This window comes from Patiria miniata, unplaced genomic scaffold (assembly GCF_015706575.1).
Source record: "Patiria miniata isolate m_02_andy unplaced genomic scaffold, ASM1570657v1 HiC_scaffold_7, whole genome shotgun sequence".
In the NCBI taxonomy this organism is placed as follows: domain Eukaryota; kingdom Metazoa; phylum Echinodermata; class Asteroidea; order Valvatida; family Asterinidae; genus Patiria; species Patiria miniata.
Window position 1 is genome coordinate 13,052,846 of NW_024037074.1, and position 16,270 is coordinate 13,069,115.

At 39.2% G+C, this 16,270-nt stretch overlaps 2 protein-coding genes across 2 annotated transcripts; both read right to left on the bottom strand.

Annotated features, from left to right (window-relative positions):
• Nucleotides 1–1,357: 1,357 nt before the first annotated feature.
• LOC119746250 (cysteine and histidine-rich domain-containing protein 1-like) lies at nucleotides 1,358–7,032 on the bottom strand. Its single transcript, XM_038223084.1, has 10 exons — nucleotides 6,796–7,032; nucleotides 6,193–6,299; nucleotides 5,882–5,962; nucleotides 5,564–5,625; nucleotides 5,228–5,325; nucleotides 5,051–5,115; nucleotides 4,407–4,477; nucleotides 4,021–4,152; nucleotides 3,164–3,326; nucleotides 1,358–2,359 (listed from the first exon to the last, which is right to left on the bottom strand). The coding sequence occupies exons 1-10, from the start codon at nucleotides 6,866–6,868 to the stop codon at nucleotides 2,216–2,218; spliced, it is 996 nt and encodes a 331-aa protein (XP_038079012.1). The 5' UTR covers nucleotides 6,869–7,032; the 3' UTR covers nucleotides 1,358–2,215.
• A 404-nt stretch (nucleotides 7,033–7,436) lies between these two features.
• On the bottom strand, nucleotides 7,437–14,772 carry LOC119746252 (malonyl-CoA decarboxylase, mitochondrial-like). Its single transcript, XM_038223085.1, has 11 exons — nucleotides 14,628–14,772; nucleotides 11,750–11,974; nucleotides 11,379–11,519; nucleotides 11,017–11,157; nucleotides 10,677–10,832; nucleotides 10,061–10,225; nucleotides 9,562–9,682; nucleotides 9,173–9,325; nucleotides 8,693–8,870; nucleotides 8,468–8,514; nucleotides 7,437–8,212 (listed from the first exon to the last, which is right to left on the bottom strand). The coding sequence occupies exons 1-11, from the start codon at nucleotides 14,673–14,675 to the stop codon at nucleotides 7,980–7,982; spliced, it is 1,608 nt and encodes a 535-aa protein (XP_038079013.1). The 5' UTR covers nucleotides 14,676–14,772; the 3' UTR covers nucleotides 7,437–7,979.
• Between the last annotated feature and the right edge of the window lie 1,498 nt (nucleotides 14,773–16,270).

Here is a 16,270-nt window from a genome sequence, read left to right on the forward strand (position 1 = left end):
TTCATGTACAATCACTTTTTTTCTATTCTACTTTTACTTTTCTAACTTGTTAAACAACTCAAAAATCTTTGCTTTAAGAAACTACAAACAATATGTGAACAGAGGTGGACTACTCTGTCACAGAGTGATTATACAGGGATTATTCTGCCCTTGTGCGTATAATCACAGGTCAAGTTTTATCACTTGTTTGCGAGTGCGTTTAGGATAGCGATCCAGGGTTGTCAATGTGGCTGGCACTTGTTGCTTGTGAGGGGGTCCCGCTCATAAGTCCGACGCTTCATAGGTCCGACGCTTCATAGGTCCGATGCCTCCATGTATACTGGGATGAGATTAGCATCCGCTTCTGTGCCAGGCAGATGATTTTAGCTCAGTGCCGGCGTCTCAGTGCTACATACAGCTCTTTTCCCTTTTTGTACGTCAAGGTGAAACTGTGTTTCTGCAGATTGAGTAGCCCCATAAATGTGGCCAATTAAATAAAGGCCACACTTTGACATGTACAAAAACATGTAGAACTTGGTCAAATTTTGATTTTCACATTTAGGCTTAGTTTGTAGTTTATTTTTGCTTTAGAAGCACACTCACCCTCTTTATAAGCTAATCAGAAAGTGCTGCCTTTTAAATGTCTTTTTTTTTTCATGAAATTTCATGAACAAAATTTCATTTTGATACGCAAACGTGTGCAAACGAAAAATAGACATCTGAAAAAGGCAGCACTTTCTGATTAGCCTATGGCGAGTATGCTTCTCTAGTAAAAATAAACTACAAACTAAGCCTAAATGTGAAAATCCAAATTTATCAAAGTTCGACATGTTTCTGTACATGGTGGAAGTGCGGCCTATGTTTACGGAGGAAGTCCAGTAAATTGGCCACATTTATAGGGCTACAAGTTGAGTAGCATCCTCTGTAGTCTTGGTGGAGTTGAGGCTAGCGGTTTCTTCATTATGGACTCTAGTGGTTTGTGATCACCGTCTACTTGAAATTCTCTCCAAACAGGTACCGGTGAAACCGCTCACAACCAAAACCCACTGCAGCTAGCTCTTTTTCTATGTGGGCGTATCTGGTTTGTGTTTCTGTGAATGCTTTCGACGCGAATGTCTATCTTCCGACACCATGCAACATTGGATGCAATGCACTTATAAATAACTGGCTGGGATACTATGTGTGTGTGTGTACTGGGATACCATGTGTGAATCCAAGATGGCTGGTGTACTTGACCCAGTTACAGCCCTTCAATAGAGGGCGGTATATACATTTAACAGACCTCATAATATATTCATTAAAGGTCATGGAGGTATTTTTTTCATAGATAAATGACAATTAAGTTTTCCCAAAAGACACACACGTAGACTTCAAGACAAAGGATTTCTTAGAAGAAATATCTTGTCAATTTATTTTAACATAAAATGTGGCAATGCTGAAACCAGTTTCACTTTTCTCAAAAGGTAGACTGTTGATATAATGTTAATGATATGGAAAAGATCAAATGTACATGCAAAGTGAAGATGGTATTCCACATCGGAACTTTTCTGTCTGCCTGTGATGCTCTTGATTTAGAAATATATTTTAAAATCCTTAAAAGGGAATAATCACAATTACGAATAAATTTACCAACATATCGACTTTACAATTGCATATCTCACAAGTGCATTGGTGACAAACATCCCACAAAAGAACACATCTTTTTTTTATCACTGGAAGTAATGTTGGATCTTTTTACATTCTAAAAATATTGACTAGTGGCTTTTCCAACCCAAAAAAGTTTGCTTTCAATGTGAAAATTGTTACCGTTTGTATTTAAAATAAAGTATGCAATATTTCTTGAATACAAACTTCTGGAAGTGACTTCATCCTCCAAATTAATTTCCATTTCCATCTAAATTTAGAATAATTATTCCACGGGATTGTAGAATTAAAATTCATGACAACTTAGTTTACCATGTTTACATGATACATCAAAAGGACTATTTGTAATTCCTTTTTCCTTATTTAACTTCACTCCTAAATTGCTTTGATCAATTTCAGTAGATCTCCTTTCCAGTAATAAATGGTCTTTACAAATAAGTTTTCCACAAAAATAACTCTCAAGTGAAGACAACACTCTTTACACCATCATTGCAAAAGATTAGTCAAGGTAGAGAGATATGTTCTGAACTCTGCTTTTTCCGAAAATCGCCTTTAGAAGAATTCAATATGTTAATTTTGGAGAAGGCCGTCGTCAATTGGCTCCGTCTTCTTTGGCAGTGGTCTTGGTTGCCGGGGGCAACTCGTATTTCTTCCAGGAGCCGGCCTCGCCTTTCTTGAGTTTGATCTCGCACTTGCTGCCCAGCATCGTCATGGAGCTTCTGGTCGGATCAATCACCTTGGAAACAATAGCGAAATATGTTAAATGTACAAAATAAACAAAACCTAGGTTTGGCATTAATAATAATAATAATAATAATATTAATGTGGCGCTCTTATAGCATTTAGCACCAATGTCTCAATGTACGCATGGGAGGTGGTCAACGATTCATTGAAAACATACTGACTTTGGGCTCCGTGCACAAGTACCCCCTCAATGGTAAGAAAGGGAGAGTTGGGGGAGACTACTGGGTGAGACAAGATGGCACCTACACTCGCCTCCTCATAAGAGCGCAAAAATATTTCCTGGAAGGAGCATTAGACCAAGGCAGAAATATACGGCAGCATCCAACCTATCTCAACTACAGATGCACAGCGCAGAGCCCACCTTGCCGGCCACTGCTACAGAGCCAATTATGAGCAAGTTGTCTCTGGCCTCATCTGATGGAGATTGCCTTGCTTCAACAGAGTGAGGAGACACCTCAACTACGTCGACACTGTATGCAGTGATGTGAGCCAGCACGTTGATGAAATCACCACGGCCATGGCGGACAAGAGAGTCTGGAAGAGTTTGGTTGCATCCATCTCGGCTGCGGCCGCCCAATGATGATGGTGATGATGATGATGATAGGTGAGACATTCGAACGCATTGCAAACAATCCCGCAAAGACGCAATGGCTTGGTGAATATTAAGAATGAAATCAGACATACCTACTTCACGCTATACGCGCACGCACTAGTATGGGCACACAGTGTATCCCGTCCACTTGGTACTCGATAATGGTAAAAAGCGCCCTCTCTTGTTTGCGCAGGGACAACTCACCCCATATAGACGGATAGTCTTGGTGAACTGGTTCTTCCCCTGATTGAAGGAGATGCTGACATTCAGAAGGACCTGATTGGCTTCCACAAACGACAAGTCAGGCTGGGAATTCTTACAATACACGGAGAGGACGACTTGGGATGAAGTCTGGTGCCAGTCATACCTACAATCATGTAGACAAGTAACAAGTCACTTACAGAACAGCACCCAATTTTATGTTGCTCTTTACCGTTTGCACTTACAGAAGCAGAAAAGTCTATGCTCAGTTAAGCTTATTTAACAGATTTCAATGAATTTTGTGCTCGAGTCAGTCAGCAAAAGTTTGGCACAGTTATAAACAAAGAATAGTGATCATTAACCCTCCTGCTGTCTGAACAGACACAGACAGTAACAAAAATCAATCCTCTTCCCCTGCCGTGCCTTTTACACAGGCTAGTCACCAACAGTCAGATCATATTTCAAGCAAGCACTGTGACTAGTCAAATTCAGTCAACAGATAAGAACAGGCAAGTGGTAGGCACAGCTGGCTTATCAATCACCTACAGTCAAAGCATCGGGCTGTATCAAGTTACATAAGATGTCACAGCCAGTCCATCCTGCTTTATGTAGGCTGGGAGCTCTTAACTGTTGAAAACAGTCACTTGATTGATTTCCACTGAAAGGACAACTTGGCACAGAATGTATGTTTGCATAGGAAGGTTAAGTACCAAATTCTGTAGTATACCTTCAACTGGTCTGGTACCTGGACCTACAGCTGTACTAGCAATGGCAGTCAAAACAATATTACGGAAAGACTGGTGCTAATAATCATTTTTAAAAATCAATAATAAATAATTAATATTAATAATAAATAATACCTGCAGTCTACTAGTTTCTTTGTATCATCCTCCTTGACGATCCAAACATGGCTGCCTTCCGTGCAGCCTTCTTGCTCCAGGAAATTGTTGAAATCTGTCGTTTTTCTCCGACAGCACGACCAGTATTTCATTCTGGAGATTGAACAGAAAAACCAAAAACATTTGCATTTAGACAATAATTACATCGTTCAATTTGATTCTGATCTGAGAAGCATCTCCTTTTATTGATAAAATCTTGAGAAACTGTGCTGCCAAAAAATTACAGTTTCGCCTCCATATTTCTAAACCTTACATTTCACACACGCTCTCTCAATTTATAACTTCTGAAACACTCCTGGCATGATTTTACGAAACACAAATTCCAACAGTTCACTTTTTTTACCTACCCTTCGTGGAATATTGCTTTTCCATGATGGTAAATGCACTTTTCGAAGTTGGACTGCTCATTGACATATGACTGATGACAAGAAAAAAAAAAAAAAAGTAAACAATCATTACAAGTCTTTGAATTACGTAACTGACGAGCACAATCATAATATTTAAAAAAAAAGTTGCAGATATATTTTTTCTTTAAAAAATAACCCAGCTAGCAACATAATAACAAGCTTTTAAAAAGCTTTTAAAAAGTTTTCACAAAGGTATATTGAGATAAAGATGAATATTTTAAAGGTAAATTCCAAGCATTCAAAGATATTTGTAAATGAAAATTGTTTTAATACTTTTGTTTACACCCAACAATATAAGTGTTCATTATTACTTTAAAAATATCATAGCAGAGTGTCTAAAACATTGGCCTTTAGGAAAGAATGTTGCAACCTGACGCTTCTTCAGGGGGCATGTACAAAGTCTATAGAGAGTCAAGAAAAGTTTCCAAGTATTTCCTAACAAAATTGGAAATGTTTCTCAGTCCCAGATTCATGTCTTGTCATCATTTTTGCAATGACCGACCTTCATTGAGATGATATATGAAGAAAAACGCAGCGTCAGGTTGCAACATTCTTTCCGGCCTTTATATGAAACGTAGACTCACCTTTTGGCAGCTTAGGTTTTTACAAACAGTTCCTTCTTTAACATCATTGGAGGTAGCGCCCTCGGCTGTCAAAACAGAAGTATATCAAGCAATTACAATAATGAACTTGCATCGACGCTCGGGAAATATTTTCTACTCCAGAAAAGTAGGCATTGTTTTGTCTTGTGACATCCTCACCTGTTTTTACACCGGGGTCACTGACTGTGAGCTGTTCAAGGGCGGTTTTCAACGAAGCACCGACCGTCACTGGTAACCGCACAAGTGGATCAGTTTCACTGGAAGGATACCAGCAATACAAATGTTTCATTAGAACAAGATGAGTAATAATTTGACTAAGATACAAAAAAGTTTAGGGAATAGATTTAAAGAAAAGGGTGAATATCAAGACGGATAATGTATTTGTAAGGTGGTGGGGGTGGGGGGGTGGGGGTGGGGGGGGGGGGGGGGTGCGTGGGGTGGGGGGGTGGTGGGGTGGTGGCGGAGTAGTGACAGTTTTATCCTTGTCCTTCATACCTTGGTCTTTCTGTTGGTTCAATTGGCTGGTTAGGTTTCGGTGCTTCTACGACGACAACTGCCTGTGGCAAAGAAAAACAGTATCATACATTAAATTTCAAGAAACTATTAAAGGAGCTTGCAGAAAGTGACCTAGACAGTAAAATAATACAGATACTGTTAAATTACGGAAAGGATATTTTTAAAACAAAGAACTCTTGACATATTGAAACAAGTGACCCCATAAAACTCTTCCCTAATATCACTTTGAATATTATTGTTATAAGTACCAGTAGTCTTTGTCAAAATGATTTACACAGAGTTTACTCTGTCACTCACCTCTTTTTCTTCTTTTGACAACGGCGCAGGTTTGGGTTTTTCTGGAGGTTTCTGGTTACTGTGAAGCCCCTTGGCACAACCCTTAATATGAAACAAAAAATTTAATAATGAAAATTACTTGGAAAAGTTAAAAATTAACACAAATTGAAATTTACATTCTAGAAAGAAATACCTGATAACTGTAATTTAAACTTGATGATAAGTCAAAATGACCACAGCAAATATAAAGTTGAAGTCTGTTTAAATGTGGTAACCTCTTCTTCTTCTTCTTCTTCTTCAGAAGTTATCACACGCTAAACATCTTGACTTACCTTTATATTTAAGAATTCTGTGAAGTCTGTGGTTCGTTTATTGCAGCAGGACCAGCCTTTGTACGCATCATGGAATACTGGTTCTCCTGGATGATGTTCACAAGCATCTGACGGGAAAAAAAAGCAAACAAGGCACAATTGCAGAATACCCTACCACTCGATCGATCCACCTTGTAGCCGGCTACATATTCACGGTTGATTGCCCTCAGTAAAACCTTCTCAATCCCACCCCGTTTCTACGTATCTGTGTCGCCTATCGCCACTCTGGGAACACTACATTGGACTTGGACTTTTTTCAATCCTCCCCATTCATTGGCATTGCCATTCAATTTATGCTATTTGTACTAATTCTGTTCAAAATTACAAAAAAGGTGTCATTACTCACATTAGGATGGACAATTGAGAGAAGTCTGCTTTACTTTAGGTTGAAAAGGACATTTTTGAATGATAAAAACACCCTTGACTCTTATTTGATCGGAAATAAAGAGGGGCCCGTAACTACACGATCGCCCAAAATATTTAAAGGTGACTGACAGAAGTCAGAATGACAAACCACCGTGGACAAACGTTGCCGAAGTCACGAGTCTGAAAAACAAAGTTTACCTGGCCCATTTTCCGATGGAACAAACTTTTTCCCGCACCCCTTGTTGTAGCAGTGAGTTTCTATTTCTTCCATTGTCCTGACAGTCTCACAAGAAATAAATAATCAAGTTTTTGAAAGCGTCTTTTTTTGGAACGTCTGCGGGATCTTCTCCCCTCTTCCGCTGAATTTTCGAGAAACTACCGAAATCTACCGGCGAAGCGCGCCCTCAAGAGGAACTCGAGTCATACAGTTTTACTTTGAGGGGGTGGAACTTTGTTGATGTTTTTTTAAGGGGGGGGGGGGGTGCTTCTAAAGTTAAATGGATAGATATTTAAGCTTGTTTTTATCAAAAGATTCTTTAAAAATTATTGGGATACTTAGAGCAATGAAATATGCATAAGATGGAATTTGAAATATGGTTTTGGATTTTGTTTTTTTATCCCAGGAATTAGGGGAGTGGGGGAGGGTTGCAATGATGAACTCTATGAAGATTTAGGAGGGGGAGAAATCATGTTTGAAACAGTTCCCAAGTTGGTGATAATGAAAAGCGTAATTCATGATAACATGTTAGAAATAACTGCTCAATACAAAATCTTCAATCGCATCGGCAAAATACCACAGACCATATATAAAACAGAATAAAAGGCACCAATTTAAAACCATATTCAAAAATACTGATTATATATTGACTATCTGAGTTTCACTCAATAATGTATGCATAAACATTTACATCGATATATAAAATCATTTTAGGGTATTCATAACTTTGGTAAAATAAGCGCAAAAACAAAAAACAAAAGAACAAAACAAAAATACAACAGGACTTGTTTTGACCCTCTGAGCATAAACTGAAACACCAAAAAAACCCAAATTACATCCTCAATCATCATCAATCATGCCATCTTTTATACCATGAAGCAACCAATAAGTATATCAATCAATCAGAGTTAGAGAGTGATCTTTGCCTCTCAAGAAGCGGGTTCGACCATCTACTATGATCCAACGCTTGGCGTTTTTCTCCACTCGGTACTTAACTGGCCTGCAAGACAGCAAGTAAGATATGAACATTTGTAACACGGAAAATCAAAGCGAAGAAAATTTGTATCTCCTTTGTGCTTGTATCTGGTCCCGTGAAGAACGTTGGGTTCTCAGGTCGCATACTGCCCTCAACAGTTCCTGAACGGAGGTCTCATATACCCAGCAATCACAGTCTGCTTTTCTGTTCCAGAAGTCGGCTTTCCTCGACTAACCCCAGAACCTGCTCCGTCGTGGAGACTTTCTGCTCCACGGTGTAGGCTTGGCTGTTGTGTTGGGTGCTGTCCAGGTAGTAGCGATAGTTGACCATCATGCCGCAGGATTGCGTCAGGCCGCGGGGGGTAAGGTCACCCATCCAGTTTAGTCGCCACATCACTGCGCCGTTACCAAGGTGAAAATTGGCTGGACATTTTAGGAGAGATTTTTGTTTTGTTAATCACAATTTTTAGACTTCTTTTTGGCATTGTTTGTTACTTGAGCAATAAGCACATATATTACAAAAACTGTTTTACAAATCACCACATTTTAGTAAAAATCTTTATCCAGTCCACTGTTAGGTACTTTACTAATCACTAAGATGAGTAAAGAAAAGCTAGGTCACATAATAACTATTTTATTATCAAAATAAATTTCAACTTAAAACAAACTTTTACTTACCTACAGAGTCCAAAGCAAATCCTCTATGTTTCTCCGCATACAAATACCTGAATTTTCCAGAGAAGAAAAAAATAATCATGGATTTTTTTTCTCAACATAAATTCCCAAATTTAAACCAAAAGGAAGAATTTATTGAGCGAAAAACGAGAAACTGGATAAATTTAAGAATAAGAATATGCAAATCTTGCTATTTCTTAATTAAATTTTTTCCCAAAAGGGTCTTACCTTGCACACAATCGCATTAACGGCTGCTCCAAGAGGTCGACAAGCTTTTCAGACTGAGCCCACTGATTGGTCGACAACAATCGCCTGACCGTCATCATCTCTGATTCGTCAGATCGGCCCGCCAAACTTTGGATATCTCCAAGCTCACCGGAAGTGAAAAGTATCGCGCCATTTTTACCTATAAAAATAATTTTACAAATAGAAAAACAAAAATCTGTCATATCACTACTATCTTTGGACTCAGAAAGAAGGCATTAAGAGAAAATTTAAGTAGTTTCTGTGCTGGACATTGGAGTTGTTTGTCAGCGGTAGTAGGTTCCATTCCTGTTTTGCTCCATTTTCTTTATTCAACAGTTTCAACAATTTTCTTCATTTAAATCATTCTACAGAATGTGGTCAGTTTTCTTTTTAATAAGGGGGTGTAATGTGTAACACCTTGAATTATGAAGCGATGAGTTCCTAAAAGTAGTTGAGAAATACCTTTGGGATGCCTGCCGATTTCGGCAAGGAGCCAGCTTCGGAATCCTGGAATGGGCGACAGACTGGAGAACATCTCAAGCTTGGGGAATTCGGCTTGCAGTTTGCGGACGGCGTGCTTGATGAGATGATTGCCAAGATCCACACCTCGCAATCCTGCAAATCAGGAATAACAATTTCAAAGTTAAATTCTAAAAGAACCGACTGGAATACAACGAGAACAGGCATTCTACAAAGTTCTGGTCCAGAATTTGAAACTTTCTTTTCTTGAACTATAGTCTTACCATTATTAATTGTTTACTTTTATGACTATGGCTAGTGCCTACCTCTGCAGAGTAACAATGGTAAAAAACAAAGCCTTTACAAAATTGTCCAATGGGCTATGGCCTTACCCATTTGTGTGGAACTGAGGGAGTAGAATATCGCTGCTGTGATACGTTCAGGGTCCTCTTGCTCTTCCAATGCCAGAGGGGTTTTGGAGGGATTGTGGTCTCTCGTCTCTCCGACTATGGACTAAGATAAAAGACATAACAAAATCCGGAAATGAACAAAAGTTTATCATCAGTACTTACTTGAGGTCATACAGTTATACTTCTTCTTGGACAAAAGAGGACGCTTTGGGTTGTTTCAAATCAAAGCCAGCATTTGGCCGTTTTTATGGATCCTTGGTAATGGATCCTTCCTGTCTGTCAATCATTGGGCATCGACCAATTAGATCACAACTTTTGGTCAGGTGACCATAATAACTCAATCAAACTTAGTCAAAAACCAAAAGTGGGCGGGACTTATTGCAAAATTTGGAACGGTTCAAATTTGGAACGATCCAAATTTGGAACAGTCCAAATTTTGTACAGTTTATGCTTACGGAAAAAGTCTTGTACATGTACCTACTTTTATGCTAGATGGTATACGATCGGTAAGCGCAGCATGTAAGATGATGACTGGTTCCTGAGGCATGCTACTGTGAGTGTAGACAAAGCAGCGTCGGTAGAGTCCCACTCGACGCTTGAGGTCGGCCCAGCCACGGACTGGGTGAACTGCTTCATACTCACTGATCTGAAGGATCGTACAAAATTGCGAGAATGATAAAATGATGAACAATCATTGCGGTCTGGTATCAAAGGACTGAGCAATGATTACCGAGCTGGTACTTGGCCAGACACCATTCTACTGCTAGGTTGGGTTTAGAAAAACTACTATCCAATAAAATTATTCTTCAAGTCCAATATTTTGCAGTAGGCCTACATTTTGGTAAAAAGGCAACTTTGTAAAAAACTTCCCAAATTTCCCAGCAATTTTTTAAAAAATTACCACCCCTCAAATGCTTTTGTATTTTCCTCACAAATTCAAAAATCAAAATAAATGAGTTCCTTTTCAACTTTTTAGCCCATCGTGGAAATCAGACTTGTGGAGACGTGAATGGTTGAGGAGTTGTCAGCGCTATTCTTCAAAAATATGTTTCAAACAAGCTGAGTGAAATGACGGTATTCTGTGCATTGTTTGGCACCTTCTGGAGCATCTCGCATGAGGACTGCCACGTGATGGTCTGTAGCTGCAGGAGACCGGCCGAGAACCAGTGAGCCAGCATGTCCTTCAATGTCTCCCGGAGCGCCCTCAAGTGGGCTTCGCTGGTCAGGCTCTGCTGATGATGATGCAGGAATGTCTGTCGAAAAAAGAAAAAGTTAGAGTAAATTTGTCAGCAACACTCAATCTTGTAAGATTTAAGCTGGGGGAGGGGAGGTGCCCCTCCCCAGCCCCACCCTAACACCACATCTCCCTCTTGCACTTCGTCAAGCCACTCAACTTTTCCTTCAAGTAAAGTCATTTTGTATGAATTTATAGCTCACACGTAAGTCTGCCCTCATGTCCACCAGGAATTTGATCCCTCCCTCCAGCCGTCCGATGTTAGCAAATAGTGTCTTGTACCCTGGAGTCAGCATCTGGGCTAAACGTTGCTCTGACTGCAGTAATGTCGCCTCTTCTTTCTCCTAAAAAAATAAAATCGCAGTGTAGTTTGACACCAATCATTGCCTTCCACCTTTTAAATTTTTTTATGGGACAATTTGCACTCGGAAGTCTTCACACAATTTTCATAGGCCTGCTGCCTGTTATTTAGTGGGAAAAAACTTAGGCAGAAATCGTATTCTGCCACTGTGACTTTATATGGAAAATATTTGATGAAGAAGTGTCAAGTTTAAAAATATCTCACCTGGGCAGATTCCATATTCTTGAATGCTTTGTAGACACTTTCGTGGTGGACTCCGCACAGCTGTGATAAGGCCAAGAGAAACTTTGCCTTGGCAGTGTCGTCAAGATTGCTGTAGTGGGAGCAGAATTGACGGATGTGAGCCTGAAAAACAAGATTTAAAATTGGACATTAACTTCATTTAAAATATTAAACAGGGAATATTAATATAGGGGAGGGAGGAGCTAGAGGAGGGGGGAGTTATGGGAGCAGGGGGATTTGGGGTGGGGTGGTGGAGAAGGGGTGGGGGACACTTCAACCTCTTAACTGACCACTTCCACTTTCCTCAAACTTTGTTGGAAAAGGTCACAAACTTTTTTGAAAGGTCAACATACTTCCGCCATCAACAGTGACCTCCCTGGTGACCACTTGCCGCCCTCCGTCGGGGTCAAAAGGTCAGGCAGGAGTCTGCGGACAGCGTCATGTTGCTCCGTGGTTTGCGAGTCCTTCATGACGACTGATGAGGTTGACAAGAGCCGATTGGTCAGGCTTCGAGGTGATGGAGGGTTGTGCCGCGTTGCCAGCCAAGCATGTTGATGGATTGGAGCGCTGCACTTGATCTACGAGAGAAGAAACTGTCATTTTGGGCTCAGTGCTAGTTCAAACGAAGCTTAGACTAAGCGTTAGCTGAGCTGGCCGTGGTTGCAATTATTCATGAAATAAAAAACAGTGGATATTTGGCTGGTACCGGTTTTCTTTTTTGAACAGAAATAAGGTCATTTTCTTGATGAACAATGCTCGTCAGGATTACTATTCCAACTTGATTAATGAAAATAGTAGTGATCAACGGAAATTGTTTCAGGTTAGCAGGTCTCTGCTCAATCTTAACAAAAGCTCTCTTGTGCCACCGCACACCGATGATTCGATGCTTGCGAATGAGATGGGTAATTTCTTTGTTCAAAAGATTTCCAATATCAGGTTGAGATTGAGTAATGAGACCTGCTCACCTCAGTTATCTTCCTCCACACCCTTATCACCTAGGTCTGGGGGAACATTGACCGATTTTGTGCAACTTTCTGAAGATGGTGTTCGTAAGCTCATTGTAGGTTCTAGTAAGAAGTGTTGTATCCTTGACCCTATTCCAATGAAGTTACTTATGAGTTCTTTAGATCTGTTATTGCCTGTTATAACCAGAATGATTAATTCCTCTTTATGTACTGGTCATTTCCCAGCAGCCTGGAAATCAGCAGTGGTTTTACCATTGCTTAAAAAGCCTAGTCTAGACTTAAAGATGGAAAATTTTAGGCCTGTTAGTAATCTTCAATTCATATCTAAGTTGGTGGAAAAGGCAGTCGCACTCCAACTACAATCTCATTTAACATTGAACGGTTTATATCCAATTACTCAGTCGGCCTACCGTAGTCACCATAGTACTGAGACGGCCTTATTGAAAGTTAAAAACGATTTACTAATGGCTATGGACAAACAACATGTTTCTTTATTAGTCTTACTTGATTTAAGTTCTGCTTTCGATACTTTAGATCATACGGTTTTGTTGAACAGGCTCCAGTCCAAGTTTGGTATTGATGGGACTGTTCTCCTCGATCTCAACGGGTCTCTGTTCATGGTAAACTGTCTCAGAAATTTGACCTTGAGTGGGGTGTACCCCAAGGATCCTGTTTAGGTCCTTTGTTGTTTATTTTATATACCAGTAGTTTGTTCGAAATTATTGAGACTCAACTTCCAGATGTGCATTGTTATGCTGACGATACGCAACTTTATCTTTCCTTTTGCCCAGATGATGCATCGAGCCAGGCGTCTGCTCTTTCTGCAATGGAGGGTTGTATACATGTTGTGCGTAAATGGATGCTCAGTAATGGGTTGATGTTAAACGATGATAAAACTGAATTTATTATCATGGGTACTCGCCAACAATTGGCTAAGGTTAATATTGACAGCATCAATGTTGGGGAGTCCAGACTTTCCCCTGTCTCCGTTGTGAAGAGTCTGGGTGCCTGGTTCGATGCAAACTTGACAATGTCTACTCATATCACAAAAACGTGTGGTACGGCTTTTTATTATTTACATAATATTAGACGTATCAGAAAGTATCTGACCAGGGAATGTACTGAAACGTTAATTCACTCTTTTATTTCTAGTCGGTTGGATTATTGTAATAGCCTCCTTTATGGATTGCCTGACGTTCAAATATCACAGCTTCAACGTGTGCAAAATTCCTGCGCCAGACTAGTCTGTAACGCTTACAAATACTGTCATATCACCCCACTGTTTTTTGATTTACATTGGCTTCCGGTGAGATTCAGGATTGAGTTTAAAATTCTGTTAATAACTTATAAAATTCTTTATGGTCTAGCTCCCTTATATTTATGCCATCTAATCCAAAAACGATCTTCATCCAATTACAATCTCAGATCTTCCAATGACAAAACACTCCTCAGTTACTCAGCAAGTCGAACCAAGGTCACTCTTGGTGATCGTGCATTTGAGTGTGCTGCACCTAATTTATGGAATGCACTGCCATTAAATATCCGAGAAGCAAGTAGCCTGAATGTTTTTAAACAATTACTTAAAACTCATCTTTTTATGAGAGCTTTTTTATTGATTTTTTGTACCCTGTATCAGTGTTCATTGTATTGTTGAATTTGCGTATACGTCTGTTTATTTTATTTTTTTTTTTTATGACTGTAATGCGCATTTGAACATATTTTAAATGGAATTTGCGCACTATAAATTAATAAATTATTATTATTATTATTAAATACTTGTTTCTACAGAGGCTTTCTTTGATTATGGCTCATTTTACTTTTTCCCCGCTTTCTTTTAGTAAACGTTAGTTTGCTGGAGTTCGTCTTTGATTCCTCCAGCAAACTAGGGTTTACTTAAGCTGGTGCACTCAATCAGAGAAAGCTTGTGTTAAAATAACGTTTACTTAAACTGGCACCAGTCAAACGGGTCAATCTAACCTAAAAGTGACATGCCTGGCAAAAAGCTTAATTTGTTACAAAATTAAATGTTATAATTTTGGAGAAACAATCCTAATAGTTCTGTTTATTTCTGGCAATCCCTAAAACTGTTGCTGAATTAATTATGACACGTGAGAAACAACTCAATAATTAGTCCAAAAAAGTGGGAGGGGCGCCGGGCACAGCCACGCCCCCAACCAACAACACTGTGAATGTGATGAAGTTGTTACCAAATCGCGCCGGGATTGCGACTGATATGATAAAATGAGGAGTATATTGTTACAGTTACCTTGGTCAAGTTTGAATAAACTGCCAGCAAAGCGAACCTACGAAGCATTTGAATATCAAGACATTAAATACGGGCCAGAAAAGCGAGACGAGCTAGTATAGTAGTAGTAGACCGCACTGCTCCAATCTAGATCTTGGGCTGTATCTCATCAGCTTGATTCGGCAACCCGAACGGTTGAGGGCGCTCATCAAAAGCATGTGGCCGATGTTGCTGTCGTCTGCAAGGACCACTGGTTTTTCACAAAACCCAAAAATATTCAGGATCAGTGGTCCCGCTTATTTTCTCTCCCAATTGTTTTTTTTGTTTTTTTTTATCTCATCCCATATTTTGAGAAAGATTTTTTTTATTTTAACTTGCTTACAAAAGATAACCGTACGGATCTGTTTCTTCCAATTTTCTGAATTTCAGATTTTCTCAAGAATTTCTCAAGTATTTAATTCCCTAGGGCTTCTTTCTCCTGTGGGCCTGCGATTTTACAAGCCTGACCGCTAACTACTCTTGAAAAAATAAAAGGAGAAAATCAAACACAAAAATGAAAATAGAAATCGCATGATTATGATTGTTTTATTCATCAATATCAACAGCTTTCATCACAAACCATAATTCCTTTGTCCACTGTGCAGGAGGCAAATTGCAGATTTCTTTGACAACAGATTATATTCAGATTATTACGGCCACGTAACGCCACCTCACCCATAGCCCAACGCTTCATTTTGGTTAATTTTCAGAAAAATAAGTTTTTATTTACAGAGTGATAATAAAAACTGCACGAAAAACAAGATTTCAAACTACCCTATTGTCCTACCTTGCATTCACACAGTACTACACCTACTTGAAAACATTTTAAGGGCAACAAAACGATGCATAGAACATGTTGATGCCACATTGTATCAAATTTTAAATCAGCCGTTGTGCTTCATGTGTTTTTTTTTAATGGGCTAACCCCATAATTTTTCGAAACTTTCCAATCGTTTGGATAGTAAATATTCAAAAGTTTTGAGGCAATGCAATGATGCTCAGCTGCAAAAAATATGGAATTATTTTTATATTACCATCAAAAGAATAGAAAAAAACCTGGCAACTAGAACCAATGTGCATTGTTCCCCCATTACTATACAATTTATGCTGTTGTTATAAAGGACTTTCTCATTTGTCGACCCTCGTCAAATTTTTGTTTATTACAGATTTCAAAAGAGCACTATCTCAGCATTACTGCTGTGAAAACTGCATGCTGGTACCATCTTTAGTTCAAAAATTATGGAGGTCGGAACACCGAGAGATGTGATGAAGTGATGTGATGTGATGAAGTGGCCCTATTTTGGCCTGTATCTCCAAATAAAAATTCCCGACAAACGACTCATTTAGCTTGATCGCATCACATATTTATAGAGTAGCGAAGTGTGACGTCAGCTGTAATTGTTCTGTTTCACTTTGATTCGCGTGCTGATGTCTTCACACACTTAAGCTGTGCGGGTGCAACAGAATACGCGGTGCACTCCGGTACTCTATTCCCTTATTATTTGACAAAGTTTCTTCAATGGGTCCAATTCTTTTTGGAGTTAAAACATTACATGAGAAACATTGTACAAGTAAAGCGAATCAACAAATATGAACATTAAAACAGTTTTTTTTAAAAATACCTT

What these genes read in the sequence shown, in the direction of transcription:
- LOC119746250 (XM_038223084.1), bottom strand. Translation starts at nt 6,868, where the DNA reads ATGGAAGAAATAGAAACTCACTGCTACAACAAGGGGTGCGGGAAAAAG. An exon ending in CAGAATTCTTAAATATAAAG is followed by an intron (nt 5,963 to 6,192) that starts GTAAGTCAAGAT and finishes TTTCATATTAAG; the next exon opens with GGTTGTGCCAAGGGGCTTCA. An exon ending in GAACCAACAGAAAGACCAAG is followed by an intron (nt 5,326 to 5,563) that starts GTATGAAGGACA and finishes GTATCCTTCCAG; the next exon opens with TGAAACTGATCCACTTGTGC.
- LOC119746252 (XM_038223085.1), bottom strand. Translation starts at nt 14,675, where the DNA reads ATGCTTCGTAGGTTCGCTTTGCTGGCAGTTTATTCAAACTTGACCAAG. An exon ending in CCTCAGTTCCACACAAATGG is followed by an intron (nt 9,326 to 9,561) that starts GTAAGGCCATAG and finishes CCTGATTTGCAG; the next exon opens with GATTGCGAGGTGTGGATCTT. An exon ending in ATTTGCTTTGGACTCTGTAG is followed by an intron (nt 8,213 to 8,467) that starts GTAAGTAAAAGT and finishes TAAAATGTCCAG; the next exon opens with CCAATTTTCACCTTGGTAAC.